Consider the following 27,464-nt stretch of genomic DNA (forward strand, 5'->3'; position numbering starts at 1 on the left):
TTTTTGCACCAAAGATGTCTCAAGAATTCCTTCTTGGCTAGCTTCAAAACCTTTCTTTCCTGCATTATAGTGTAAAGATAGATGAATAAATTAGGCTAGATAGGTGTCCAGAAATAGACCCACATATATCCAGACAGCAATGAACAAAGGTTCAAAGGTGGTTCATTTGAGAAACAGTGTTTTCAGCAAATGTTGTTGGGACCACTGGATAGCCACATTTAAAAACCCATTTAAAAACTTCTGGGCGCCTGCAGTGAACAAAGATTTTCATTTTGGCCAACCAGTAGTTACAATTCAGTCATTACTTGACAAATGAAGTTGCATCCCACTCTGCTCTTTTCCCAATAAATGTGTTGTCATTAAATTTGATATGTAATCAACTGTGACACCCTCCAATTATCGTAATTAAGCCCCAGCACACTTACTTCAGAACCTCACCCATTAGTCAGTAACAGGAGGACCTTCTTTGCCAAATTAGACAATGATTTTTTTTAAGATTTTATTTATTTATTTTTCAGAGAGAGAGAGATCACAAGTAGACAGGCAGAGAGAGAGGGGGAAGCAGGCTCCCCACTGAGCAGAGAGCAGAGATGTGGCACTCAAACCCAGGACCCTAAGATCATGACCTGAGACGAAGGCAGAAGCTTTAACCCGCTGAGCCACCCAGGCGCCCCTGATTTTTGAGTAGTAGAAGGGATGCTGCACCTGTGTGCGAGTGCACTATTTACAGTGTAAGGACGACAGACATAAGGCACTTTTATTTATTTATTTGACAGAGAGAGAGAGAGATCACAAGTAGGCAGAGAGGCAGGCAGAGGTAGGGGGGAGCAGGCTCCCTGCTGAGCAGAGAGCCCGATGCAGGGCTCGATCCCAGAAACCTGAGATCATGACCTGAGCCAAAGGCAGAGGCTTAACCCACTGAGCCACACAGGCGCCCCCATAAGGCACTTTTAATTTTCATTGTCAGCACTACTTTCCTTGGCTAGTCTAGACAATCAATGAAACTATCAGTCAAGCCCTGATTTGTAGAATCTGCAATATCCATGGTGTAAACAACCCCATCCTTGCTGCAGGCTGCCATTATTAGGTCAAGGAAATGAGGCTGGGACAAGCCCGGGAGCAGGTCACACAGCATTTCCACCATTCCAAGAGGGCAGATGTGAATACGTCTACAGCATGGGTAATGTGAAATGAAGGAGGATACCTCAGGTTTTTTGTTTTTTTTTTTTTTTTTTAAGATTCTTTTTTAAAAGATTTTATTTCTTTGAGATTTGAGAGCGAGCAGGGGAGGGGCAGAGAGAGAAGCAGACTTCCCAATGAGCAAAGAGCCTGATGTGGCACTCGAACTCAGGACCTGAACCAAAAGCAGATGCTTAACCGACTGAACCCCCCCAGGCACCCCTAAGATTTTACTTTTTTAAGTAATCTCTACTCCCAATGTGGGGCTCAAACTCACAACCCTGAGATCAAGAGTCATGTGCTCCACCGACTGAGCCATTTAGACCCCCCTGAGGTAAGAGATGTTGTAAAAGATAAAGTAGTAAAATGAATACAATAAAAGGAAGTTTAATTTTTAATAATGCGATGTTTGACACCAAGCTTGTACAATTCCTGAAAATTTAACAGTTGGGTCTTATAAGCCTATACAAGCCAGTCACAGCACACGGCTGGGGGGTGGGTAAGGAGTGCAGTCCCCTAGAGAACCTTTTGGCAGCCCTTTGTAACAGTACCTGGATGCCCTTTGGTCAATACCTCCACTCCCAGAAAGGCAGCTCCCAGACCCTCGCACATCGTCTTGGAGGGACTCCTAGGAGGGTTGTCTGTAGGGTGGGTCTCTGGAAGCAGTGTAAGGGTTTAATGCTAGGGGAATGGATACAAGATCTGGCATAATCTCCTCTCTGCCCATTGAAGGCACATATATACACAACATTTAAGTTTTGTCAATGATACATCAGTAGGTATCCCGAACACACCAGAGTGGGTTGGGGGTGGTGCCTGGGGAGAGAGGTGAGCTAGATCTGATCTGAGGGGATTGGACTGCAGACCTCTCCACTGTCCAGGTGCAGAAGGGTGAGGCAGTGGGTGCATCCCCCCTTCCTCCCCATAGTGGTCTTGAACTGGAAAGATGGAGCCTATGGGTGTGAAGGGAGTAGGTCCGAAGGGGCGATTTGGACGCCGGCGCTCTTGGAGACGATGGGGGAGGGGCACAAGTATGTGTTGGGGCGGGGAGGTGAGGACCTGGGAAGCGGGTACCGTCCTGAGGCACAGAGGTGCTCCCTAGGCAGGTCGCCCTTGCTCCTGCTCACAGCCTGCGACCTCCTGCAACCTCCCCTTCTCCGACAGATGCCCCAGTCCTGCCAGGCCATGGTAGACCAGTACCCACTCCTCCCAGTTTGTGACCATAACCAGAGCACCTCCTGGTTCACGGAGACCTCCCGAAGCAGGCGAGGTGGCGGGCCTATTAGGAAGCAGAGGGTTGGCCACGGCGGGGAGTAACCCCCGCAGGCAAAGGGATCCTGACTCCGTGCTGGGATTTCCTTGATCATTCCCAAAGTGGAATCCTGGCATGGGGAAACCGCCCCCACTCCGCCGGGAAAGCAGGGCTCATTCTCCCGCACTCCCGGCATCTGCAAAGGGAAGGTCCAAGTCTGGCAGGCTGCCCGCACAGCGACTCCGTCCTCTCCCCGGGCAGCTGCGGGCACCAGCAAACACAGCGGCACCGGGGACCGGAGTCCAGCCAAGCCCCCGCCGCCCAGCGGCCTCTGCGCACCATCCTCACTACCGTACACCGCCCACTCCCTCTGGGCCGCAGAGCCCACTCAGGCCTTTGGGACGGCAGCGAGCACAGGGCACCCCTCACCCGAGGGCATGCGAGCGCCCCGGGCAGCCCCCGGCGGACCGTCCTACGCGTCCTGTGGCCCTTGGAGACCTTCCTTCGGCACGGCCAGCGCGCAGGCTGCTCCTTCAGCAGGGGGGGGCGAGGAGGCCTGGGCCGTGCGCCTGGGACCCTGCCTGGGAGCCCGCCTTCGGGCCACATTGGACGCCTGGTCCGCACCGGGACCAGACAGCGCGGGCTACCGGGCGGGCGTCTCGCGGCAAGGGCCAACCCCGCTAGCGCTCTCCGCCTCGAAACCGCGTCCCCCGACCACGCGCACTTCCGCCACAGGCGCGCGACGCCCCTCTCCTGACGTCATCTCACCCGGCCGCCGAAGAGCAGGCCGCGGGCGCCGCCATGCTGCATTACGGCGACCCGCGAGCCCTCCTCGGCGCCGCCGCGGACCGCCTCGCCGAGGCCCCGCCCCCAGGAGACGTCACCGCGGCCGCCCCGCGGGCGCCGCCATGTTGGGGGTCCTCGCCGCGGCCGCGTAGGTGTCTTCATAAGATGCCGGCTCGGCGGCGCTCGGCTTTCTCCCCCCAAAATGGCGTCCATGCGGGAGAGCGACACGGGCCTGTGGCTGCACAACAAGCTGGGGGCCACGGACGAGCTGTGGGCGCCGCCCAGCATCGCGTCCCTGCTCACCGCCGCGGTCATCGACAACATCCGTCTCTGCTTCCACGGCCTCTCCTCGGCCGTGAAGCTCAAGCTGCTGCTCGGGACGCTGCACCTCCCGCGCCGCACCGTGGACGAGGTGAGGCGAACGGCGGTGGGAACGCGGGGCCGCCCTTTCCAGCGACCCTAGACCCGGGCCCTGCCCCCTTCTCTCCGACTTTCCCTCTTACCCCTTCCAGCCTTCCCCCGGACCTTCACGGTCACCGAGAACCCCGCGACCCTCACGCCCCACTTCCCACGGACCCTCATTCCCGCCCCGAGACCCTCGTCCCCGACCCTCACGCCCTCCCCTACCCTCACGCCCCCCTGCCCACGGACGCTCATTCCCGCCCCGAGACCCTCATGCCCGACTCTCAAGCACCCCTGCCCACGGACCTTCACCGCCCCCTGGCCCACGGACCCTCGTTCCCGCCCCGGGACCCTCGTGCCAGACCCTCACGCCCCCTGCCCACGGACCCTCATTTGGGCCGCGGGACCCTCGTTCCTCGACCCTCACGCCTCCCCCTCTCTCCCGCCCTGGTCAGGCCTGTCTCCCGACCGCCGGCCCCACAGGCCCCGGCCTCCCGGCCCCGGGGGTGCTGGAGGGGAGGAGCTGGAGCCCACCGGCTGGGAGGGGAGGTTGGGAAACCGCCGGAGGACGTGGGGTCCCCCCGCAACCGGGATCCGGGCCGCGGAGGGCGGCGGGCTCCGGGTTCTGTCCCGGGCACCTCACGAACAGCCGCTCGTTCAGGGCGCTTGTTCACAAATCTTAGGGTTCTTCCCGCGTACGGGTGCTCCACGTCGCTCAAGGGCGTGGGTGTGAGACTGGTCTTGTTTTTCCGAAACGGCACGCTGTGTCGGTTTTCGCGCGACGTGAACTAGGTTTCAAAACACCGAAGCTGGCGCCGGCTAACGTGGTGCCGCTGCGGTTGTCGGAGGACGCGGCTGCGGTCTGTACCTTCGTGGCTGCGGGTGGAGCCGGCGCACAGGTGCGGGGCTGGCGGGGCTGGCGGGGAGGTGCCTGCTGCGCGCGTGCCCGAGGTGCGCGTTCACGCCGCGGCTTTGGCTCCGGGTGCCGCCTGTCCTGTCCTAGGGACACGGTGGCTTGTGGACTCGCATTAGGGAGTTAGTAAGCACGTACTTGTCTGGGGTTGTGGGATCACGGCACTGTGCCTGGTGTTTTCCAAAGGGGCCCTCCCCCACACTTGCCCGCCTGCTGGGTGCCTGAAGGTGTTTGGTGGGGTTCTCTTGTTCTTTCTCAGAGTAACTGCACCATTTTAAGATTTATTTATTTTTTTTAAAGATTTTTATCTATTTATTTGACAGAGAAAGAGACAGCGAGAGAGGGAACACAAGCAGGGGGAGTGAGAGATGGAAAAGCAGGCCTCCCACCAAGCAGGGAGCCTGATGCAGGGCTCCATCCCTCCTGGGATCATGACCTGAGCCCAAGGCAGACTGTTAACGACTGAGCCACTTTTTAAAAGATTTACTTACTTCTTACGGAGCAAGCACGTGAGGAGGGGAAGGGGTAGAGGAGAAACAGGCTCCCCGCTAAGCAGGAGGCCCCTCTTGGGACTCCACCACAGGACCCTCAGATCAGGATTGGAGCAAAACCAAGAGTTGGTCGCACCTAGGTGCCCCTGCATTTTTTTAAGTTGAGAATTAATGAACATACAATGTTATGTTACCTTCAGGCATGCAACATAACGATAATGGGGCTTGCATGTATTGCCTATGATCAGTGCCTATGAAACTGCTGTCTACCATACATGCAGAAATTTTTTTCCCTTGGAACGAGAACTTTCAAGACTTACTGCCTTTTTTTTTTTCTTTGAGTTTTTGTTTATTTGACAGAGAGAGACACAGCAAGAGAGGGAGCACAAGCAGGGGGAACCTGCACAAGCAGAGCAGGGAACCTGATTCGAGGCTCAATCCCAGGACCCTGGGATCATGACCTGAGCTGAAGGCAGACATTTAACGACTGAGCCACCCAGGTGCCCCAAGACTTACTTTCTTAGCAACTTTCAAATACGCAGTACAGTATTAAGTACTTTATCCACATTGGTTGATTTTGATTTGTATCTGCTTTAATAGTAATATGGCTGAGCACCCTTTCGTGTATTTATTCACTGATCTTCTTTTTCTGTGAGCTACCTCTTCATATGTTTTGTGGGGTTTTTTTCTGACAGTTTTTTTTCTTTTTAAAAACATAAACACATATATCTATATAGATATAAACGTCAGTTGGCAATCCTTTTTCAGTTATATATTTTATAGCGATTGTTAGTTTTAAGCCTCACGCAGGTTTTTTCACAGAACCTTTGGAGGTGCAGATGCTCTCAGCTGGGACCAGCTGCTGGCAGTCTTGCCTTCTTCTATGACGGGACTGAGCTTGTCTTGTTGAGGCCTAATGGGAGGGCGTTTCTGCTGTCTTGTTGGAGCAGCTCTGTTCACCTTTCACATTCTTCAGGCCGCCTGGCCTTGATAATTGTATGAAGCTGGGAGTCCAGTTTCCTTTTCCACGTGGATGTCCAGTTAGTCCAGCCCCATTTATTGAAACTGCTGTCACTTCTCTGGGTCTGTGCCTGGGCTCTGCTGGGTTCCTTCAGGCTCTCATGTCACTGTGCAGATAACCCACTAAGTCCTGTTGCTGCCACTGTATACTGAAGTCTGGGCAGCTCACAGCAGCCCCTCCCCCACTTCATTCTTCAGGAGTGTCTTTGGCTGTTCTGAGTTGTTTCTTCTGTGTATATATTTAACTTTCACTTCTCAGGTTACACATACATAATGTTGGGATTTTCATTTAGACTGAGTTGAATTTATACTGCATTCTGGGGTGAAATCATCTTAATATTGTATCTGATAATTTATGAATATGGGCATACCTCTCTATTTAGTTTTCCTTTAATATTTGTTATAAAGTTTTATGATTTTCTTGATAAAGGTCTTCCATTTTCTGTTAGATGCATTATTAGATATTTCACATTTTCATGCTGTAAATGGTATCTGTTCAAATTTAATTTTTTAGATGAATCTGTAGAATAGCTTACTAATTGCACTAATTTTTCTGTTGACTATTTTTCTGTGTACTTACTAATATCTTTCCCATTATTTTTTTTTTCCAAGATTTTATTTATTTATTTGACAGAGAGAGAGAGAGATCACAAGTAGGCAGAGAGGCTGGCAGAGAGAGGTGGGGGAAAGCAGGCTGCCCGCCGAGAAGAGAGCCTGATGCAGGGCTCAATCCCAGGACCCTGAGATCATGACCTGAGCGGAAGGCAGAGACCTAACTTGCTGAGCCACCCAGGCGCCCCCTACTTTTTTTATTTATTATTTCTTAAAATTTTTAAAAGATTTTATTTGTTTGAGAGAGAGACAGTGAGAGACAGCATGAGCCAGGAGAAGATCAGAGGGAGATGCAGACTCCCCATGGAGCTGGGAGCCTGATGTGGGACTCGATCCCAGGACTCCAGGATCATGACCTGAGCTGAAGGCAGTTGCTTAACCAACTGAGCCATGCAGGTGCCCCTGCCCCCTACTTTTTATTTCTTTTTCTTGCTTTACACTGCACTCACCAGGACCCCTCCAATATGTTGTCTTTTTTCTGATTGCACAATGAGAACTTTGACTATTTTGATGATAAATATTATGTTTACTATTATTTTTGGTAGATAGATTTATCTGGTTAAGGAAATGCTCTTCTATTTCTAGATTTTTTTATACATTATTTATTTTTTAATCTTTTTTTTTTTAGATTTTTTTTTTTAATTCATTTGACACTTTGACACAGAGAGCACGAACAGAGGGAGTGGCAGGGTAGAGGGAGAAGCAGACTCCCTGCAGAGAGGGGAGCCAGACTTGGGATTCCATCCTACAACCAGGGAATTGTAACCTGAGCTGAAGGCAGACACTTCACCGACTGAGCCACCCAGGTGCCCGCCTCCTAAATTTTTTTTTAATCATGAATTTTTATAATCATGAATGAGTTTTCTTAAGAGTTCTATTGAGATATAATTTCACTCATTTGAAATGTGTTTTTTAATATGTTCAGAGTTGTGTAACCATCATCTTAGTCAATTTTAGAACATTTTCATCAGCCCCCAAATAAGCTATTAGCAGTCTCCCCCCTCCACCACTATCCCCACCTTCCCCAGCCTGAGGTGACCACTGATCTGCTTTCTGTGTCTGAGGATTTATCTATTTTGGACATTTCGTGTGAATGGAATCATACAATATGTGGTCCTTGTGACTGGCTTCTTTGACTTAGTGTAATACTTTTGGGGTTCACTGATGTAGTCTGTTTCTACTTATTTTTTATAACTGACTTATCCTCCACTGCATTGATAGACCACATTTTATTCCTCAAGTATTTGTCAGTTAATAGATATTTGGGTTGTATACACTTTTTGACTCTTACGAATACTGCTGCTGTGAAAGTTCACGAGAAGTGTGTATAGACCTGTATTTCCAGTGTGGACACTGGGTTTTGGTTCTCAGGCATAGGCCTCAGGCAAGAACAGCTTGGCTTGTGTTACTACTGTCTTGAGGTCTTGCCACCTGTCTTCCACGGTGGCTTTAGCTTCTTCACAGCTGATACCAGCAGCGATGTTTGAGTTTTCTGGTTTCTCCCATCTTTCCCGTCCTTTGTTAGCCTGTCTTTTTGATGTAGCCATCCTAGTAGTATGAACATGAATGGGTTTTGAGTTTTAACAAATGGTTAAAATATCCCTTGATGCGTAATTCCCCATATTTATAGAATAGCATTAATTGTAAACCAACTTTGCATCCTTGAGGTATAAACTTAATTTAGTCATTTTATTTTAATACTTACTTGAGAGAGAGTGTGTGTGAGCACACTTGTGAGAGAGGGTGGGAGGGGCAGAGGGAGAGACAGTTTGAAGCCAACTCTGTGCTGAGTGTGGAGCCCAACGTGGGACTTGATCCCAAGACCCCAAGATCATGACCTGAGCTGAAACTAAGAATCAGAGCCTCAATAAGCTGTGCCACCTAGGTGCCCCCAAGGTAGCCATTTTATTTTGTTGGATTATGTTGTCTTGATAGTTTGTGTAGGAATTTTGTATTTATGTTCATAGGTGAGATTTACCTCTACTTTTACTTTTTTTTTTTTTTTTTTAAGATTTCTTTGTTTTAGAGAGAGAGAGAGCATGACCGGGAGGGGCAAAGAGGAAGAGAGAATCTCCAGCGGACTCTGTGCTGAGAGCACAGAGCCCATTGTGGGGGTTCATTTTGTGACCGTGAGATCATGATCTGAGCCGAAACCAGGAGTAGGGTGCTTAACTGACTGTGCCACCGAGGTGCCCCTCTGATTTTACTTTTCCATATTGTCTTGTTAGATTTTTGGTATGAAGTTATGCTACCCTTATACAAGGGATTGTAGTGTATCTTCTGTTTTCCTTTTCTTTGGAAAGTTTAATAATCAAATTATTACTTCCTAAATGTTTGGTAGAATTTAGTAATAAAACCATATGGGGAACCTGGATTTTCTCTGTGGAAGGATTTTTGAGTTTTGATTTTTGGTTTTATAGTCTTTTTTTTTTTTAAAGATTTAGTTATTTGACAGAGAGAGACAGCAAGAAAGGGAACACAAGCAGGAGGAGTGGGAGAGGAAGCTCTCCAATTTCCTGGGATCATGACCTGAACCGAAGGCAGACACTTAACGACTGAGCCACCCGGGTTTTATAGTCTTCTTTATTTATTTATTTTTTTAAAAATATTTATTTATTTATTTATTTGACAGATCACAAGTAGGCAGAGAGGCAGGCAGAGAGAGAGAGATGGAAGCCAGATCCCTGCCGAGCAGGGAGACTAATGCGGGGCTCCATCCTAGGACCCTGAGATCATGACCTGAGCTGAAGGCAGAGTCTTAGTCCACTGAGCCATGCAGGTGCCCCTATAGTCTTCTTAAGGAAAGGTCAAATGTTACATATTTTTTTAAAGGATCAGCCATTTCTACTAAAACTTCAAATTTATTAGTGTAAAGTGGTTAATATCTCTTTATTTTTTTAATATGAGAAGCATATGCAGTAATCTTCCCTTTTTCATTTTTCCCTCATTTTTCTTTTTCTTGATTCATCTAACCAGATATTTTCAATTTTCTAAGACTTCAAAGTACCAACTTTTGGCTTTATTGATATTCTGTGTCATGTTATGTATTGTTTCCTGTTTCACTACTTTTTCGGACTTTCATTTTTTTCTTCTACTTTCTTTTTTATTTTGTTCTTTTTTAATCTTTTAGGTTGGATGCAGGCCTCATTTTTCAGCTTTTTTTTCCCTAAAATATATGTGTAAAGCCATACATTTTCTTCTAATCCCGACATTAGCTGTATCCCGCAAGTTTTGATAAATAGCATTTTCATTAGTAAGTCACAGTATTTCCTAATTTCTATTATGATATATTCACTGATCCTGCGTGGTTTAGAATTGTTTCTTAGTTTCTGTACATTGGAGAGGGAGAGATTTTAGTTACATTTTTGTGAGTGAATTCTAGCTGTATTGAGTGCTTGTCAGAGAATACAGTCTACATTTCTTTAGTTGTTTGAAATTTAAGATTTGCTTAATGGTGAAATAGTCAGTTTTTATAAACATTGTGATTAAACTTGGGAAGCATGTTTATTCTCTAGTTTTGAGGTCCACTACCCAAAATACGTTTATTAGGTCAGTTTGTTTATTGTATTGTATAGGTCTACTATAGTCTTACTAATTTTTAAAAAATCGTTTTACTGATTAGAGAGGGGGTGTGTTGATTTCTATTATGATACAGGTTTGTCTATTCCTTCTTACAGTTTTATCAACTTTTGCTTTATGTATTTTGAGCCTATGTTATTAGGTACATGCAAATTTAGAATTGGCTTTTATTAAAAGGAATTGGCTCACATGATTATGGAATCAAAGAAGTCCTGGGATCTGCTGCCAGCGTGCTTGAGACCCGGAGAGCTGGTGTACAGTCAGAAAGCCAGCAAGCTGGAGACCCAAGAAGAGCCAGTGTTCCTTCCAAGTCTGAAGACTGGGAAAGACCAGTGTTCCATCTCAGTCAAGCTGGAGTTCTATCTTCAGTGGACTCAATGAGGCCTACCCACATTAGGAAGGGCAGTCGGTTTTACTGAGTCTACCAACTCAAATGTTAGTCTCATCCAGAAACTTCTCATCCAGACATGCTTAGAACTCCAATTTGAGCAGATGTCTGAGCACCCCTGGCCCAGTCAGATTAGCCATCTTGGACAGCAGCTGCTTGTGTTTCTTAATGGAATCCTGAAACCAGTTTACTTGTTTGTGACGTTTCTGTTCCTCTCAAAAGCTAAGTAAACAACAGTTCTTAGCTAATACCTAGGAGGAGGAAGAGAGATTAGAATGGTCCATTGCTTTGGTTTATTTTGTGAGGGGTCCAGAAGTTGGTTAAGGCTCCTGCTCTCTAAGTATTTTTATCCAGTTAGGGGAACAAGAATGATGTCTTGAGGGTGCCTGGGTGGCTCAGTGGGTTAAAGCCTCTGCCTTCAGCTCAGGTCATGACCTCAGGGTCCTGGGATCGAGTCCCGCATCGAGCTCTCTGCTCAGCAGGTAGCCTGCTTCCTTCTCTCTCTCTCTCTCTGCCTGCCTCTCTGCCTACTTGTAAAATAAATAAAATATTAAAAAAAAAAAGAAAAAGAATGATGTCTTGAAAATGGAGGCTAATGGTTTCAGGAGACAATGTACACGAGGTATTTTGCTAACTGCAAAGTGTCATAAAATGTAAATAGTGACTTGAGGTTTGGGCTGTTTTTGAAAGGGCATTAGGAAATAAGAAATGCTGGTACTATGGGGCGCCTGGGTGGCTCAGTGGGTTAAAGCCTCTGCCTTCGGCTCAGGTCATGATCCCAGGGTCCTGGGATCGAGTCCCGCATCGGGCTCTCTGCTCAGCAGGGAGCCTGCTTCCTCCTCTCTCTCTGCCTGCCTCTCTGCCTGCTTGTGATCTCTCTCTGTCAAATAAATAAATAAAATCTTTAAAAAAAAAAAAAAAAAAAGAAAAGAAATGCTGGTACTAGATAAAACCAGCGATCACTTTGGTCTAAGACATTGACATTGGCACCAGTGGAAGTTCCAGGGAGAGCAGAGATGGCTGGGAAGTACTGTTTATTATGCAGAATTAACCAACTCTTGAGAGGACCACGGGCAGTCCTAAGAATGCCAGTGCTCAGGAACTGGGAAGCTATAGACTCCTCCCCAGGATTCTCAGAAAGATAAGGCCAGCTGCAAGGTGGACCAGAGGCGGTTTATCCCAAGGCTGCACTGCCCCTGGGCAGGTCGCCGTAGTATGTCCTTTACTCACTGCATCTGTCTTCATCCCGGAGAAACCACTGTCCAAATATCTGGAGATGTTGGAAATATCTCCATGAGAATGAAATGTTCCACTTCTACTCCGAGGATCTGTCACTTGGACACAGAAACAGCCTCACTTTCCAAGCCGGGGGCAGAGGGTCAGACAGGAGTGTGTGAACATGACATCCACGCCTCTCACATGTGTGGTTTTCAAGGATTAAACTCATGTCCATGTCACAGTTCTGACACAGACTTTGTGACACACAGACTCACCGCTTCGTTGACATTTAACCTAAACTCTGCTGCCATGGTGTGCCCCCCTCCCCCATCCAGCACCTCTCTTGTTTCTTTTCTGCCTGTGGGGTGCAGCTCTGTCCCCACAGCGAGCAGGAGTCCCTCGCAAGGTTGTAGCCTTACCCCTGATGGCCTCAGATCGTCAGCCCAGGACACTGGGTCTCTCTGTAGTCTTGCACTTTCCTATGGCATGTTTTGGTGGGCTTTTTGAAATTACAGGCATCTTCCATCTGTTCTAGAAAATCTCAGTAATTATCCCTTCACATATTGCCTTTACTTCCCTTAGTTTTTTTCCCTTATTCTCTGCTTCTCCAAGGAGGTGCATATGGGACTCCCCTCTGTCTCCTGACCCATATGTCTCCTCTCCATAGCTTCTAGTGGTTTCCTTTCTTTGTTATGGTCTGCATAGTGTCTGACTTAGCATCCCATCCCTTCCTTCATCTGCCATTAAACTGTTTATTGACTCCCTTTTCCTTCCTATAGAGTCTGTCAAATAAAGAAGTAAAATCTTGTGGCACTCTTAACCCACATCCTGCTCCCACGTGTCTGCAGGCACAAACCATTCTATTCTCTTTATTTTTTTTTTTTTAAAGATTTTATTTATTTATTTGACAGAGAGAAATCACAAGTAGATAGAGAGGCAGGCAGAGAGAGAGAGGAGGAAGCAGGCTCCCTGCCGAGCAGAGAGCCCGATGCGGGACTCGATCCCAGGACCCTGAGATCATGACCTGAGCCGAAGGCAGCGGCTTAACCACTGAGCCACCCAGGCGCCCCATATTCTCTTTATTTGTTTTAAAAAGATGTCATTTATTTGAGAGAGAGCGTGCATGTACAGGCAGCGGGTGGCAGAGACAGAGGGAGAAGCAGAGTGAGGAGAGAGGGAATGAACACAAGCAGGGCAAGTGGTAGGCAGAGGGAAAAGTAGACTCCCTGTTGAGCAAGGAGCCCCATATGAGACTCGATCCCAGGACCCTGGGATTATGACAGGACCTAAAGGCAGCAGCTCTTAACTGACTAAGCCACCCAGGTATCCCAGCTCATAACTTTTTTTTTTTTTTTTTACTTCTTTATTTTACAGAGATCACAAGTAGGCAGAGAGAGAGGGAGAAGCAGGCTCCCTGCCAAGCAGAGAGCCTGATGCGGGCTAGATCCCAGGACCATGAGACCACGACCTGAGCCAAAGGCAGAGGCTTAACTCACTGAGCCACCCAGGAGCCCCATAACTTTTTTTTTTCTTAAGTTTATTTAAGTAATCTCTATATCCAGCCTGGGGCTCGAACTCCCGATCCCAAGATCAAGAGCCAAGAGCCACGTGCTCCGACGGAGCCAGCCGGGAGCCCCTGTAGTTCTTTGTTGAGTATGCTGCCTCTGTGTAGACATGCTTTAAAAACAGGTCTCTCGGGCGCCTGGGTGGCTCAGTGGATTAAGCCGCTGTCCTCGGCTCAGGTCATGATCTCAGTGTCCTGGGATCGAGTCCCGCATCGGGCTCTCTGCTCAGCAGGGAGCCTGCTTCCTCCTCTCTCTCTCTCTCTGCCTGCTTCTCCACCTACTTGTGATCTCTCTCTGTCAAATAAATAAATAAAATCTTTAAAAAAAAAAAAAAAAAAAAAAAAAACAGGTCTCTCCTTGTGTGGACCCAGGAAGACATGCAGGAGAGGGTGGCTTGGTGCTAGGTGTAAGTATCACTTCCTTTTTTTTTTTTTAAGATTTATCTATTTATTTGAAAGAGAGCACATGGAGAGGGAAAGAGAGACTCTCAAGGGGACTCCCCGCTGAGCACAGAACCTGCTACGGGGCTGGGTCTCACAACCCTGAGATCATCACCTGAGCTGACACGAATTGGACCGACGGTTAAACGACTGTGCACCTTTCCCAGCACCCCCACCCTCCGCCGTGTGTTTCACTTCTAAAGAAAGCCGCTGGCTGCTCTCCAGGGTGGTGGTCCCATGTCACCTTCCCTCCAGCTGCTGTCTTCTACATCTGACAGAGTCTGTCCTCTAAGGCACTCTCCTAGTTTGTGTTTCCATAGTCACTAGTGACACTGAGCTCACTTTTGTCAGTCTCGCATTGCAAATCTTTGGTAAAGTACCTGTTCCCATCTTTCAGAGCATATTGCTTTTAATTGATAGAAATTATATTGTCTTATGTACTTCAGTCAGAGTTTTTAAACAAAACATCTCCTCCAGGAGTTGGCAAACTGGCCGTGACCTGTTCGTAAGGTGCGTGAGCTAAGAACGCTTGCATGTTAGTAAAAGGGTTGCTCAAAGTTGTGTCATTCTGGTTCTTTGGGGGTTTTGTTTTTGTTTTTGTTTTTTTGACGTGGCCCACAAGCCCTGAAGTGGTCACTGTCAGGTCCTTCACAGAGAGCTGGGCAGACTCAGCCCGCTGGGCCCCCATGCTTGGTGTCCCTGTGCATAGCCCCCTCCAGCTCAGGGTGACAGCTGCCTCCAGGCTGGGTATGACTAGCAGTGCCACTCCTTCCCCGTGGGCCACTGCGAGGATTTCTGTGGAATCTGTGCCCAGGGGTGGACATGTTGGGTCATAGGACATATTTGCTTCAGTGGTGAGATTGTCTTGTCCACACCCCCACCTGCAGTGCCTGATGACACTTCCTTCCCCCTCTTTTTTCTCCTTCCCTCCACTTTTCTGTTTTTGTGGATCAGATGTTTGAAAAGTGCTGCCTTGTGTTCATTTGAGGCAGCCGTCCCTGTGTTCACTGCCTTCTCAAATTTATGCCTTGTCCATTGCCTGTTAATAGCAAATGCCTTTGGGTCATCTGGGTGGCTCAGTCAGTGAAGCGTCTGCCTTTGGCTCAAGTCATGATCCCAGGGTCCTGGGATTGAGCCTCGCTTTGGGCTCTCTGCTCAGTGGGGAGCCTGTTTCCCCCTCTGCATACTGCCCCCTGGCTTGTGTTCTCTCTCTCTCTCTGTCAAATAAATAAACAAAATCTTAGAATAGTATCTGTCTCTGTTTCCATTGGGGTTGCCATCTTGTTGATTTGGAGGGACTCTGTATTTGGGATGGTAAACACTGCTGGTTTTGAACAAACACCACAGATTACATCTGCCATTCTGTTACCTGTCTGTCAATTTTTTCATTTGCCCTTTGCTGAACAGACATCTTTCATTTTAACACACAGTAATAAATTTTTGATTTATGGTTTGTGCTTTTGAAGTTTTAAGTCATTAGATGTGCCTCTTTGATTTCTTTTCACTTTGTAGCCCTCCCAATCACTGATGGGTCCGTCATGCATCAGAAGTGCACCTTCAGACATGCTGTGAGATTGGAAGCCAGTTTTGTTTTCCTCTGAGTCTGGGGTCTGTCCCCAGCCATGCGCTTAAATGCAGGCCAACTCTTTCTCGTAGATTGGGGGAGGGGTGTGTGTGCACACACGCACATGTGTACAAATGTGCACACGCATGCGTGAGGGCATGCGATGTTCCAGTAGCCCGTGCCAGGTTGCCCTCTTGGCAAGAACTGGAAGCTCCTTACTTCATCAGGCATCTGTTTCCCCGCAGAAGCCCCGTGAAAGCCTACCATTAGAATGTGGCTGAAGGGAGGGTTCTTGTTGAAGATTTTAATCTAAAAGTGTCCTAGACTGCTGTTATAAAATATTGTCAGCTGGATGGTTTAAACAGCAGACATTTATTTTCTTAGAATTCAGATGCCGGGAAGTGCAAAGTTTAGGTGCTGGCTGATTAAGTGTCTCGTGTCTGTGTGCTCACAGGATCCCTCTTCTCCGTGGGCACCACCTCCGCTGTGGACGTCCTGCCCTCAGGACCTTTTCACCTCCCACTCCCACCTCATGGGGGTTAGAGTCTTAGCTTCTAAATGAAGTTTATTGGGACGCCTGGGTGGCTCAGTTGGTTAAGCAGCTGCCTTCGGCTCAGGTCATGATCCCAGCGTCCTGGGATCGAGTCCCACATCGGGCTCCTTGCTCAGCGGGGAGCCTGCTTCTCCCTCTGCCTCTGCCTGCCATTCTGTCTGCCTGTGCTCGCTCTCTCCCCGTCTCTCTCTCTGATAAATAAATAAAATCTTTAAAAAAAAAAAAAAAAGCTTAAAAAAAAATAAATGAAGTTTATTTTTATTTATTTATTTATTTATTTATTTATTTGACAGAGAGAAATCACAAGTAGACGGAGAGGCAGGCAGAGAGAGAGAGGGAAGCAGGCTCCCTGCTGAGCAGAGAGCCCGATGTGGGACTCGATCCCAGGACCCTGAGATCATGACCTGAGCCCAAGGCAGCGGCTTAACCCACTGAGCCACCCAGGCGCCCGAGTCTTAGCTTCTAGATTGAGGGGGACACATACTCAGGTTGTAACAGTAGTCTTTCTGGTTTTAACCTTCCTGCCTTTTTTCTTTTTTCTTTCTTTTTTTAAACATTTTTATAAAATCTCATCCATTTGGGGGCACTTGGGTGGTTCAGTGGATTAAAGCCTCTGTCTTCAGCTTGGGTGGAGATCCCAGGATCTTGGGATCGAGCCCTGCATCAGGCTCTCTGCTCAGCAGGTAGCCTGTTTCCCCCTCTCTCTGCCTGCTTCTCTGCCTACTTGTGATCTCTGTCCATCAAATAAATAAATAAAATTAAAAAAAAAAATATTGGGACGCCTGGGTGGCTCAGTAGGTTAAGTGACTGCCTTTGGCTCAGGTCAAGATCCAGGAGTCCCGGGATCGAGTCCCTCATTGGGCTCCCTGCTTAGCAGGAAGTCTGCTTCTCCCTCTGACCCTCCCACTTCTCATGCTCTCTCTCTCTCTCTCAAATAAATAAATAAAATCTTAAAAATAACAACAACAAAAAAATCTTGGGGCACCGGGGTGGCCCAGTGGGTTAAGCCTCTGTTTTCAGCTCAGGTCATGATCTCAGGGTCCTGGGATCAAGCCCCTCATTGGGCTCTCTGCTCAGCAGGGAGCCTGCTTCCCACCCCACCCCCCCGCCTGCCTCTCTGCCTCTCTGCCAAATAAATAAAAATCTTTAAAAAAAAATTTTTTTTTTTTAAATCTCATCCATTTGGTCTCCTGGTTGTTGTATTAGTTTGCTGGGGCTGCTGGAACAGAGTATCACAAACTAAGTAGCCTAGGACAACCGAAACACTCTGTCACAAGGCTCTGGGTGGTCTCTTCTAACCTGCTGTGGCTTCCACTAGTGTTTGGCAGCTGGTGGGGGCACTGCTCACCTTGTCTTTCTTCCATGAGTGTCTGGTTCTGTGTCCAGATTTCCCTTCTTGGTAAGGACACTGGTCATGGTGGATAGGACCTATCCCAACAGCTTCATTGTAACTGGACCACCTGGAAAGGCCCTATTTCTGAACACAGTCTTGTTATGAGGTTCTGGCATATCTTTTTGGAGGAGTACAGTTCAGCTGAGAACACTAGGCTTTCATGAACACATAGGCTTTTCATGGGTTCTCTGTTCATCTCGTGCTCACTTGAGAGCATTTTGAGACCAGGTCTTCTTTTGCTTGTGTCTGTCCCTGAAGCCCCACCTCACTTGGCTCTCCGGAGAGACTCGGGGTCTCTAGGAAGGGTAGATTATTAGAGGGGTCAAGTCTGCTGTGCATCTTGTTTTGGGAGGCTTCCATATTGAGAGCGCCGAATCCTAACCACTAAACCACCAGGGAGCATCGAGCCTTCCATATTGAGACGCATGTGGTGGCCTTGTTCTTTCCGCTCCCCCACGCAATCTGCCATAGCTGGCTGGTCTCCAGGCTCGTCTCCTTGAGGAAGCGCCAGCCTGGCTTCTGGGGCCACAGGCCCAGCTGTGTGTCCAGAGGGCTCCAGTCTCATGGCCTCTGGGCCAGCGTTGACCGTCTCCCATGTTTTTGATCCTGGTCTCCCTGGGAGGTGTGGACATCACCTTTGTGGCTTCTCCCCTCCTGGCGTTGTCATCTGCGAGTGTGGGTGCTCAGGACTTTGCTCACACAGTGTGTTTCCTGTTCTCAGTGCTTTGGGGCTGATCACTGATGGGGGAGCCCACCATCTTACTGAGCCATTGCAGACACGTTTAGATAGGAGTGATCGTCTTATATATAACTTCAGTTGCCTGAGATGTTCTTATGCTAAAGAAAAGAGGGAAGGTGGTGGATGGGGCCATTATCTCTAACAAAAAGCCCCCCACTACAAATGTTAAAAAATAAATGTTTACAGTTTTTGCCATGAAAAGAACATATTTCTGCATCTTTCAAGAGATGGTCTTTTAGAACCCCTTTGCTGGTGCCCAGTCCTGTGTGTGGTTGACAGGGGGCGCCCAGTGTCAGAATCGAACACGTAGGAGCTTTGACCTGGGTGAGGGTGCCAGGAGGCTTCTGCCCTGGTGGGTGGGACCGAAGGTGTGTTTGGGTTAGGGGACTCCATCAGGCCAGGAGTGTCAAGTCTCAATGAGTCTCACATCTGAGGGATGGAAAGGAGCTCCATCAGGGCCTCCGCCCTGGCCATTCCAGGGGCCAGCACAAATGCAGGGGTGGGAGCCAGGCAGCAGGAGCCCCATGCCGCCTTCTGCTCCTTCTTGGGCCCTCGGCCTGCTGAGCATAGCGAGGCTGCCTGCGTCCATACTGCTCTATCGGGACTAGGGGCTGGTCTCCCCATCACCATGGTGCCCCACCAGCAGGTCTCCTAAGCAGGGGTGTTGGTGGCCCGGTGGAGGTTCTGGGTAATGTGTGCTCAAGGGAGGCACGTGCTTGTCTTTGGACAGCATTCCATTCTCCTGCTCTGCGGGCAGCTGAGGAGCCTGGATGCCACTGGGAGCCACCTCAGAGGCTGCGGGGAGAGGCAGCCGCCCCAGGGCCCAGTGCACGGGCAGCAGTGCAGGCGGGCATCGTGCCCTGGCAGAGGCAGTGGCCGCCCGGGTCAGGGGGAGGGCCGTGGGGTGGAGGGCACAGAGGAGGGCGAGCCCACAGGCCCCCGCAAGGATGAGACGAGTGTGGAGGCCATTGCTATAGAGCGTGGACACTGTTTTATGCCCACAGAAGCTACAGCAGGGTGCAAGCAAGGCCCCTCTGTTTAAAAACAAAGGTGCATGCACACTGGCTTCTGCCCAGCTCCGTCCTGCAGTCCTGAGCAAGGGCACTGGCATGTGTCAGTTGCGGGGGTGGGGGAGTCCCGGGAGGGGCGGGCAGGGGTGGCATCTCTTGGGGGGCCCCCCTCAGGACTACCGTCTCTCCTTTCTCGGCAGATGAGGGGCGCCCTGGCAGAGATTATCCAGCTGGCTACCCTGGACTCGGACCCCTGGGTTCTCATGGTAGCTGACATCCTGAAGTCCTTTCCCGACACAGGCTCGCTTAACCTTGACCTCGAAGAGCAGAATCCCAACGTTCAAGACATTTTAGGAGAACTTAGAGAAAAGGGTATGTGTGTGTGTGTGTTTTCTGCTGGGAGACAGAGAGACAGGTCTTCCTTTAAACCTCTTTGCTGAAGTGAATTCGGCATCTGGAGTGTTGCATTGTGTGCTTGCCTACCATGTACATGGTCCACCCTAGACGCTGGCCCCCAGCTTCGTACCAGAACAGAGTCTTTGCGAAACAAGCGTGGGGCAGTCTGCAGGCTGCTGCTCACCATGCTTGCCGTATCTGAGATCCGTGACCACTTTCATGGTCACGCGCGCTCTCTCCCTGCTCAGCTCCTTAAGGCCATGGGCTCTGCCCCTTCAGGTCGCAACTCCAGAGCCTAGATCATTCCCTGGCACAGAGTAGATGCTCAGAAACATGTGGTGAAGATATTACCAGTTCACTTGTTCTCAACGGGAGCGGAAACCATTTAGGAAATACTGGCCAACCGTCAGGACTGTAGCGGAAGTGGCAGGCTGGTCCTCCCCTGGTTCCTCTCCTTGAGAGAGCTGGATATGGTGTGCCCTTAGAGATGGGACTCGTGCTACTGCAAGGCCAGTGGCCGGCCCACCCCCTGCAGGTGGGCCCAACACCCCCTCTCCCCTCCAAAGTGACCACTCTGTCAGTTTTGATTTCAATGGCCCACACACCCCATGGATGCTGCAGGAGCACCAGGAAGCCAGCCCCACAGGTCTCTGTCCCAGTGCTTAGCTTGCCCAGGGTGCAGGTGAGGTCCGTGTCTACTTGGTGACTTCTCTGGGTGGGAAGGGCTCCTGTGTCTTCAGCTCCTGGTGGGGGGCGCTCCTTGGCCCCTGGGGGGCCTGGTCCTACAGGGAGTACCATGAGGGGATGGGTGTGCAGGAAGAGTGGGGGCTGGGTTCAGGCTCCTTCCCCCAGGGTTTCTCCTGAGCTCTGACTGCTGGGTGAGCACCCAGAGCCAGTAGCTGCCTGGGTGCTGCTTCTGAGGGCCCAGCTTCAGCAGGGGCGGGGGAGGCTGCTGGCTGGGACCATAGCACACTTTCCCTTCCTACTGCTAGGGGTGTGTCCTGGTACTTCCAGTGCCCTCGAGACGCTCACAGCACCCTCCAGAAATGGTCGTGCTGCTGAGGGGCAGGTAGGGCAGGCTGGGCCGGGCCAGGTGGGCCATGCATCTGACCCCTACTTGCACTGGCGGCCTTGACTGCTGGGTGACGGGTAGGGTGGAGCCTCCGGGGAGTCCGCGCCCTTGTTTTCTGTTTTGAAAAGCAAGCGGAAGATCCAGGACCATAAACAGGAGACTGCACGTGGGTTCACATTTTCACGTGAGCCGTGTGCCAGCTGTGGCACGTGGGAGGGGATGCGGCTGCTAATACGTCATGTTGGTTCTGGAACGAGCAGTGAACGAATGTGAGGCGTCCGCCATGCTGCCCCTGGAGTGCCGGTACCTGAACAAAAGCGCCCTGACCACCCTCGCCGGGCCTCTCACGCCCCCGGTGAAACACTTCCAGTTGAAGAGGAAGCCGAAGAGCGCCACGCTGAGGGCAGAGCTGCTGCAGAAATGTGAGTGCCCCCGCCCTTGGAGGGACCCACTGGCTCGGTTCACACAGTGTCCTCCTCAGGGCTTGCTTGCTGGAGCTCCTCCAGGCCCGACGACGCCCAAACTGTGCAAGACGGCTGCCCACGCAAAGTGCAGCGTTTAGTGTTTTTTTGGGAAATTTATTTATTGCTCTGCTAAACTGTGTTCTAAAGTCTGCTTTAGAAACTTGGGGATTTTTGGGTTAAAGCGTCTGTAGTCTTTGTTACAAAATGAAACCTACAAACCGCGCCACGTGGGCAGCGGGAAAGGTGGCCTCATGAGGGCCTTTGGAAAGGCTGGGCCTCCCTCATTTCTGGAGTTGCAGGTGATGCCCCTTTGGCCTTAGAGATGTTTGGCCATTTTACTTAATGTTTCCTCAACTAGCAGCGTATAAAATGTGTGTTGACGATATTTGCCAGAAAAAAAGGCAAGAAAATGGATTCTTTCAGCCAAATTGCAAAACAGATTTCAGTTCACTTTTCTTCTGAGCAGTCAGGGACTTGGTATTAACCATGTACATAAATGCCCCGACTGCCAAGAACCCGGTGTCCTGGGTCCAGGGCTGCTCTGTGGCCTCACAGAGCCAGCAGGGCGTGGCAAGGGTTCAGGCCCCAGTGCTCCCCCACGACCCACACCCACCACTGGCCCTGGCCTCGCATTTCACCTTCCCCTTCCCCACCAAGCCATCTCAGGAAAGTCTCGTTTCCTTCCTCGTGTTCACGCATCTGTGAGGAGAAACAGCACGCCTTACCCGGTGACTACCAGTGAGGACGCCCCGCTGTACCCGTAGGGCCTCCTTCCACCTGTTGGGGAGACAGAAGGCCCCTCCCAGGCCCTTGGGAGTGCAAGTCTTTCTGCCCCTGGCTCTACTTCCTTGCAGTAGGGTTTTCTCAGCAGAAAACAGGACATTGGAAGTGGGGTGGGGGCTGCTTGGGGAATGCAGGAATGCTTGCTTAGGAAGAGAAAGCCCTATGTTTGTAGGAACTCTTCCAGATCTGACTTCATTGGGAGGTGGAGTTACGGGGGCATCATGCCTCCGCAGTCAAGGGCACGGGCCTGATCTAACGCAACTCTCCTTACAGCCACTGAGACAGCCCAGCAGCTGAAGAGGAGCGCAGGGGTGCCCTTCCATGCCAAAGGCCGGGGCCTGCTCCGGAAGATGGACACCACAAGTAAGGCGGCGCTGCACCCCCGTTGCTTGTCAGAAGGGGCTTGACCTCAGAGACATGCTCTCTTCCTGTCGCAGTGGCACTTAAGTGTCGAGATCTGTGTGGACCCTGAGTGCCCCCCCCCCCCCCCCCCCCCCCCCAGGCCTGCCCCCTGAGGCATGGTGGTGACAGGACACAGGAGATGAGAGCACTCAGGCTTGAGTTAAGGTTTCCTGTTTGCAGAAGGACCTGGAAGGTTACGTGTGAACGTGCCAAGAGCAGCCAGACTAGAATTTGAGGGAAATGCGGGCTTCTGGCTTGCTCCAGCAAGCCCAGCGCTGCTCTGTGCGGGGGAGGGCCTGCAGGTGGAGAATGAAGTGCCCAGGGTAGCAGGTGTCCCTAAGGCGTGTTCTTGGGCTGCACCTCCCTCCTCTGGGGTAGAAACAGCCCTGCACGCAAGTGGAATAGATGTTGTGAGGAGAAAACCAGTTGCCCAGGGGCTTGGCCCCCAGAAGGCACTGGACAGAAAACCCAAAGGGCAAGAGGGCACAATGGCCATTTTCCCAGCCTAGGACCGACCGGACAGCTGGGAAGCTGGGTCACCTGAGAACAAAATGGCTGTGCATTTTGTGCTCCTGTGCACAAAATGTTGTGCACCTGTTGGAGCCCAAACGGACGCCTCAGGGCTTGGGTCCCCTTCTGTAGGCCCCACTCCAGTGAGGTATCCTGAGGCCAGTGGCATGGTCACTATGCCTTTGACACAGCATCCAGTTCAAGGTCGAGCATGCTTCTCTGGTCCTGCTCATGGTGCTGGGAGGGGGCCACGTGTCCCCTGGTCCTGCGTCATGGTGTGAGATCTGGGCGTGGGTCTGGAGGCAGGAGTGGGGAGGCGCCAGATGCCCAGGGACGGGGACAGGCCCTGTTCCAGAGGCACCATCACTGTGTGTCAGGCGACTTTGTTGTGATAGACTGGGGACCAGACCCAGGGGGAGGGTGGGGCACTGGGGGTCTAGCCGAGAACAGGTCTGATCGCCGAGAGGTGCAGGAAGGAAGCTAGGCTGAAAGTCCGATCTGTCTGGGCTGTTGAAAGGCTCGACGTGTTCGGGCGGATGGCTGGAGGGGTGACAGCTTTGTTTCTGTTGGTGGTTTTGGCAGAAATGCCTAGATATCATCACTTCCTGTGGCCTGGCTCTTTGACTCAACACCTGAGTGCTTGAGTACCTGGAGGGGAAGCCTTCACTCCCTAAGGCCCGGGGTCGCGAGTGCCCTGTGGGGTCACCTCCACCCACCCTCAGAGACATAGCCAGTCCGTGGGAATTGGGGTCACACCTGCTGAGCATCTGACAGGCTCGCGGGGAGTGAGGAATGCACCAGGCCGGTGAAGTAGGCAGCCAAGCACCTCCCTCCTATACAGTGTGCAGGTTTTTGTAGAAAAGGGTGGAGATGACAGGAGATAAGCCAGCTCCCAGAGTCCAGCCTGCAGGGCAGCCCCAGCCCAGGCAGCCACTGACTGGTGTTGTCCTCTCCACAGCCCCACTCAAAGGCATCCCGAAGCAGGCACCCTTCCGAAGCCCCACCACCCCCAGTGTCTTCAGCCCTGCCGGGAACCGGACCCCTATCCCGCCTTCGAGGACTCCTCTGCGGAAGGAGAGGGGCGTGAAGGTGGGCACTTCCCCACGGGCCTCCATGGCCTCACCAGAGTGGCCCAGCTTCCCTCCAGTGGCCGTTAAGGGCGGGCTTCTGTCTGTCTTGGCAGCTGCTCGACATCTCTGAGCTAGATATGGTGGGTGCCGGCCGGGAGGCGAAGAGGAGGAGGAAGACGCTGGGTATGGACACGGGGCTCCCTGCGGGGTCTGGGCGGATTGGGGCCATGCCTCCCAACTGGTCCCACTTTGGTTTCTCCCGGAGGCCAGAGTTCCTCGTATCCCTGGCGGCTTGTACAGCTCACCAAGGTTGACCGTAACCAGGGTGCCATGACCACACCTGGTACCCGTGTCGCAAATGGGCTTCCTGCGTTCTTTTCCCAGAGCCTAGGTATGAAATGCATGCTAGGCCTGCACCCCAAGGGCCTGTTAGGCTGGCTCGCAGGGTGCTGTGCCGGTGGGGACACTGGCAAGGACTCTGCTTTGTTGACAGATGCGGAGGTGGTGGAAAAGCCAGCCAAGGAGGAGACCATCGTGGAGAACGCCACCCCAGATTATGCAGCTGGCCTGGTGTCCACACAGGTGGGGCTGTAGCACCCTCCCCAGCTGCCCACCTGTCTCCTGGCTCCTCCCACGGCCACCATGTGTGCTCTCTTTTGTTCCAGTGGTTCCCCATACCACCTGCCCCATGTGGAATGTATGTGTGTGCGGGTGAGGGTGCAGGAGGGCGCACTGGCCAGAGGCCCTGACGTGAGCATCACAGGAAGGCTGAGTGCATGCACACTGCGTGTGCTCTCTGCGGGGCTCCTTGGCGAGTCTCCTCACTGCTGTGCCTTGGTTTCCCCTCTGCCTGCTGGGGAGGGCAGTGCTGGCCTTGCAGGTGTGAGGGCGGGCGGGCGCTGGCCGTTAAGCCTGTGTGTGGGGCATGAGGCCTGCCTGCCATGGTGGAGATCAGTGGCCAAACACAGCCTGCCGCCTGGAGTCTCGTCCACACAGACTGTACGCGTGCAGCTCGTGGGTTCAGGGCCACAGGCAGGGGCTGGAGAAAGGCCCCGAGGCCAGGGTGGCTTCTGGGTAATGGCTTAGTTTCTTCCTGTTGCGAGGCTGTTTTCTCATTTCGTACAACAAGGGAGTCTTCCCTCTATCATTTGCTTTTCTGGTAAGAAGAGACCTCGAACAACCTCTCCTCAGAGGCAGCTGGTTTGGGAAGCTCCCTAAGCCGCAGGGGGGCAGCCCAGGCTTGAGGAGAGTGGAATCCGTGGTCCTGCCGCAGGGTTGGGAGTGGAGGTTCACGGTGGAGCCAGTCCAGGAACGACTGTAGACTCTGTGTTCCAGAAACTTGGGTCTTTGAACAGCGAGCCTGCGCTGCCCTCCACAAGCTACCTGCCTGCCACACCCAGCGCAGTCCCGGCCTCGTCCTACGTCCCCAGCTCTGAGACCCCGGCAGGTGAGCTACCCACTGGGGTGCCCCCCCATGACTCGGATGGGACACAGCAGCTGGCATGGGGCTTCCAGAACATCCATGCTGTGTTCTCCTCGAGCTGTTGCTGGTGCTGACCTGCCAGCATGAGTTTCCGGGAATGAACTCAAAGTTCCCACCTGCTCTACCCTTGCTGGGGGCACACAGGTGGTGGCCTCTGTGCACACAGCACAGCAGGAGCTTTCTGCTAGGGGTGGGGTCAGGGAGGCCTGGCTGACTGCCTCAGGGCCCAGGGGTCCTCTCCTGGTCCCAGGATTTCAGAAGTAAAGGTGGACCCAGGGTAATGGCCTCAACTCTGGAGCTCCTGCTCTGCTGGGCTTGGCTTGGCCTGCCAGGAGTGTGTACTGGGAGCACAAGTAGCCAGAGAGGGCCACGGGGTCCAGCAGGCTCTTGGGACCCGAGGCATCGGCCAGCCTATCTTCCCAGGACCTGTACATCTCCCCGTGCCGGTCTGGAAAGCCAGAGACCTTTGGCTCCAAGGTGGGGGTCTCTGGCTTCCACTGTGGGGACCCGGCGCCGAGGTCTCAGGGTGAGCAGGGTCAAGCAGTTGGGGCCGGGGAGGTGGAAAAGAATCTGACCCCCTTCCCGAGGTGAGGGGGGACCCTGGCTCTGTCTGCCGGCTCTCCAGCATACCTCACTCTACTCGCAGCACCGTCCTCTCGGGAAGCAGGTCTGCAGGCCAGCCGGCCGCCTGAGGAGCCCAGCACTCCCAGCCCCGCGCTGCCAGCACAGTTCAAGCAGAGGGCCCCCATGTACAACAGCGGCCCGAGCCCTGCTGCCTCTGCGCCTTCAACGCCCACCTCCCCCCTGACGCCCACCACACCCCCAGCTGTCACCCCGGCCGCCCAGACACCTCCAGTGGCCATGGTGGCCCCACAGACCCAGCCCCCTGCCCAGCAGCAGCCCAAAAAGAACCTGTCCCTCACGGTACGTGTGCTCTAGGTGCTGGGCAAGAGTCACTGGGAAGGTGGTGTGGGTGCGGGTGAGGGTGCCGGGAGTGCCCACGGACCCACAGCCCTCTCTCCCTGCTCGCAGAGGGAGCAGATGTTCGCCGCACAGGAGATGTTCAAAACAGCCAACAAAGTCACGCGGCCTGAGAAGGCCCTCATCCTGGGCTTCATGGCTGGCTCCCGAGGTGGGTGGGCGCGGCTGGCCCCATGGGGTGGGGGAGGAGGGACGAGGGCACTGTGGTGGGAGGGTGGACTCCCTCTCCCCCCACCCCGTGCCCCCCCACCCTGCCCAGCAGCCCCTGCCCTCCACAGAGAACCCATGCCAGGAGCAGGGTGACGTGATCCAGATCAAGCTGAGCGAGCACACGGAGGACCTGCCCAAGTCAGACGGCCAGGGGAGCACCACAATGCTGGTGGACACCGTGTTCGAGATGAACTACGCCACGGGCCAGTGGACACGCTTCAAGAAGTACAAGCCCATGGCCAACGTGTCGTAGAGGCCCCCCGCACACCCACCTGCATCGTGGGGCTCTGAGGGACGGCCGGCAACTACTGCCAAGCCCCAGCCCATGGAAGCTTTTAGGTTCATTTCTTGGGGGTGTTGTGGACTTATTTTTTAAATTTTAATATGGGTTACCTTTTGTGTGATTTCAGATACTTTTTTGGATTCAATATTACATTTTTGAATGTTAAAGTTAACCAAAAAAGTTATAACTTCCTAATTTTAGCAACAGCTCTGCCTGTTAGACTTTTATCTTTTTTTTTTTTTTTTTCTTAAATTCCATGGACCATGAGGGAGGGCTCTTCCTTGCTAGCGTGATGCTCTCTCTGCCCCGCAAGGTTGAGGTGACCAAAGTGAGGCCCAGTGTAGTTGAGAATGGGGTGGGGACGGCCTGCCACGTACCCAGAGCAGGGGATGCCGGGCCACACGCGCTACGTGCAGGTTTTGTATTTGTCTTTTGTACGGTTGTGAGCATTGAGACCAGTCTTCTGGTTCCTGTTTTCATTGTACAATCTGAGTAATTAAAGTATAGCTTTTCTAAAGAAAGCCCCGCGCCATGTTTCAGGCCAGCTTGTTCTCCCTGCTCCAGGGCTGCAGCCTGCTCAGGGTGGAGGTTGGCAGGGGGGAGGGGGCAGCAGGATGGTCAACCCCCACCACCCGCCAACACAGCCACAGCCAGAGGCTCTCTGTCGGATAAGACAGAGGGCCAGGAGCTGAGAAGAGTCAGCAGC

The 27,464-nt window shown here is 51.9% G+C and overlaps 1 protein-coding gene and 1 long non-coding RNA gene across 2 annotated transcripts; one reads left to right on the forward strand and one right to left on the reverse strand.

The window, feature by feature from the left end:
- Positions 1 to 1,550: 1,550 nt before the first annotated feature.
- On the reverse strand, positions 1,551 to 4,726 carry LOC131827088 (uncharacterized). Its single transcript, XR_009351883.1, has 2 exons — positions 4,154 to 4,726; positions 1,551 to 2,627 (listed from the first exon to the last, which is right to left on the reverse strand). It is a non-coding gene; the product is annotated as an uncharacterized LOC131827088 (long non-coding RNA).
- Positions 3,324 to 27,279, forward strand: NELFA (negative elongation factor complex member A). Its single transcript, XM_059167008.1, has 11 exons — positions 3,324 to 3,629; positions 19,305 to 19,476; positions 20,833 to 20,994; positions 22,093 to 22,182; positions 23,690 to 23,820; positions 23,915 to 23,984; positions 24,295 to 24,383; positions 25,137 to 25,248; positions 25,931 to 26,208; positions 26,317 to 26,416; positions 26,544 to 27,279. Exons 1-11 carry the CDS (start codon positions 3,420 to 3,422, stop codon positions 26,726 to 26,728), a joined length of 1,599 nt encoding a protein of 532 aa, XP_059022991.1. The 5' UTR covers positions 3,324 to 3,419; the 3' UTR covers positions 26,729 to 27,279.
- The last annotated feature ends 185 nt before the right edge of the window (positions 27,280 to 27,464 follow it).

The sequence above is a fragment of the Mustela lutreola genome, chromosome 1, assembly GCF_030435805.1.
Source record: "Mustela lutreola isolate mMusLut2 chromosome 1, mMusLut2.pri, whole genome shotgun sequence".
Taxonomy (NCBI): Eukaryota; Metazoa; Chordata; class Mammalia; order Carnivora; family Mustelidae; genus Mustela; species Mustela lutreola.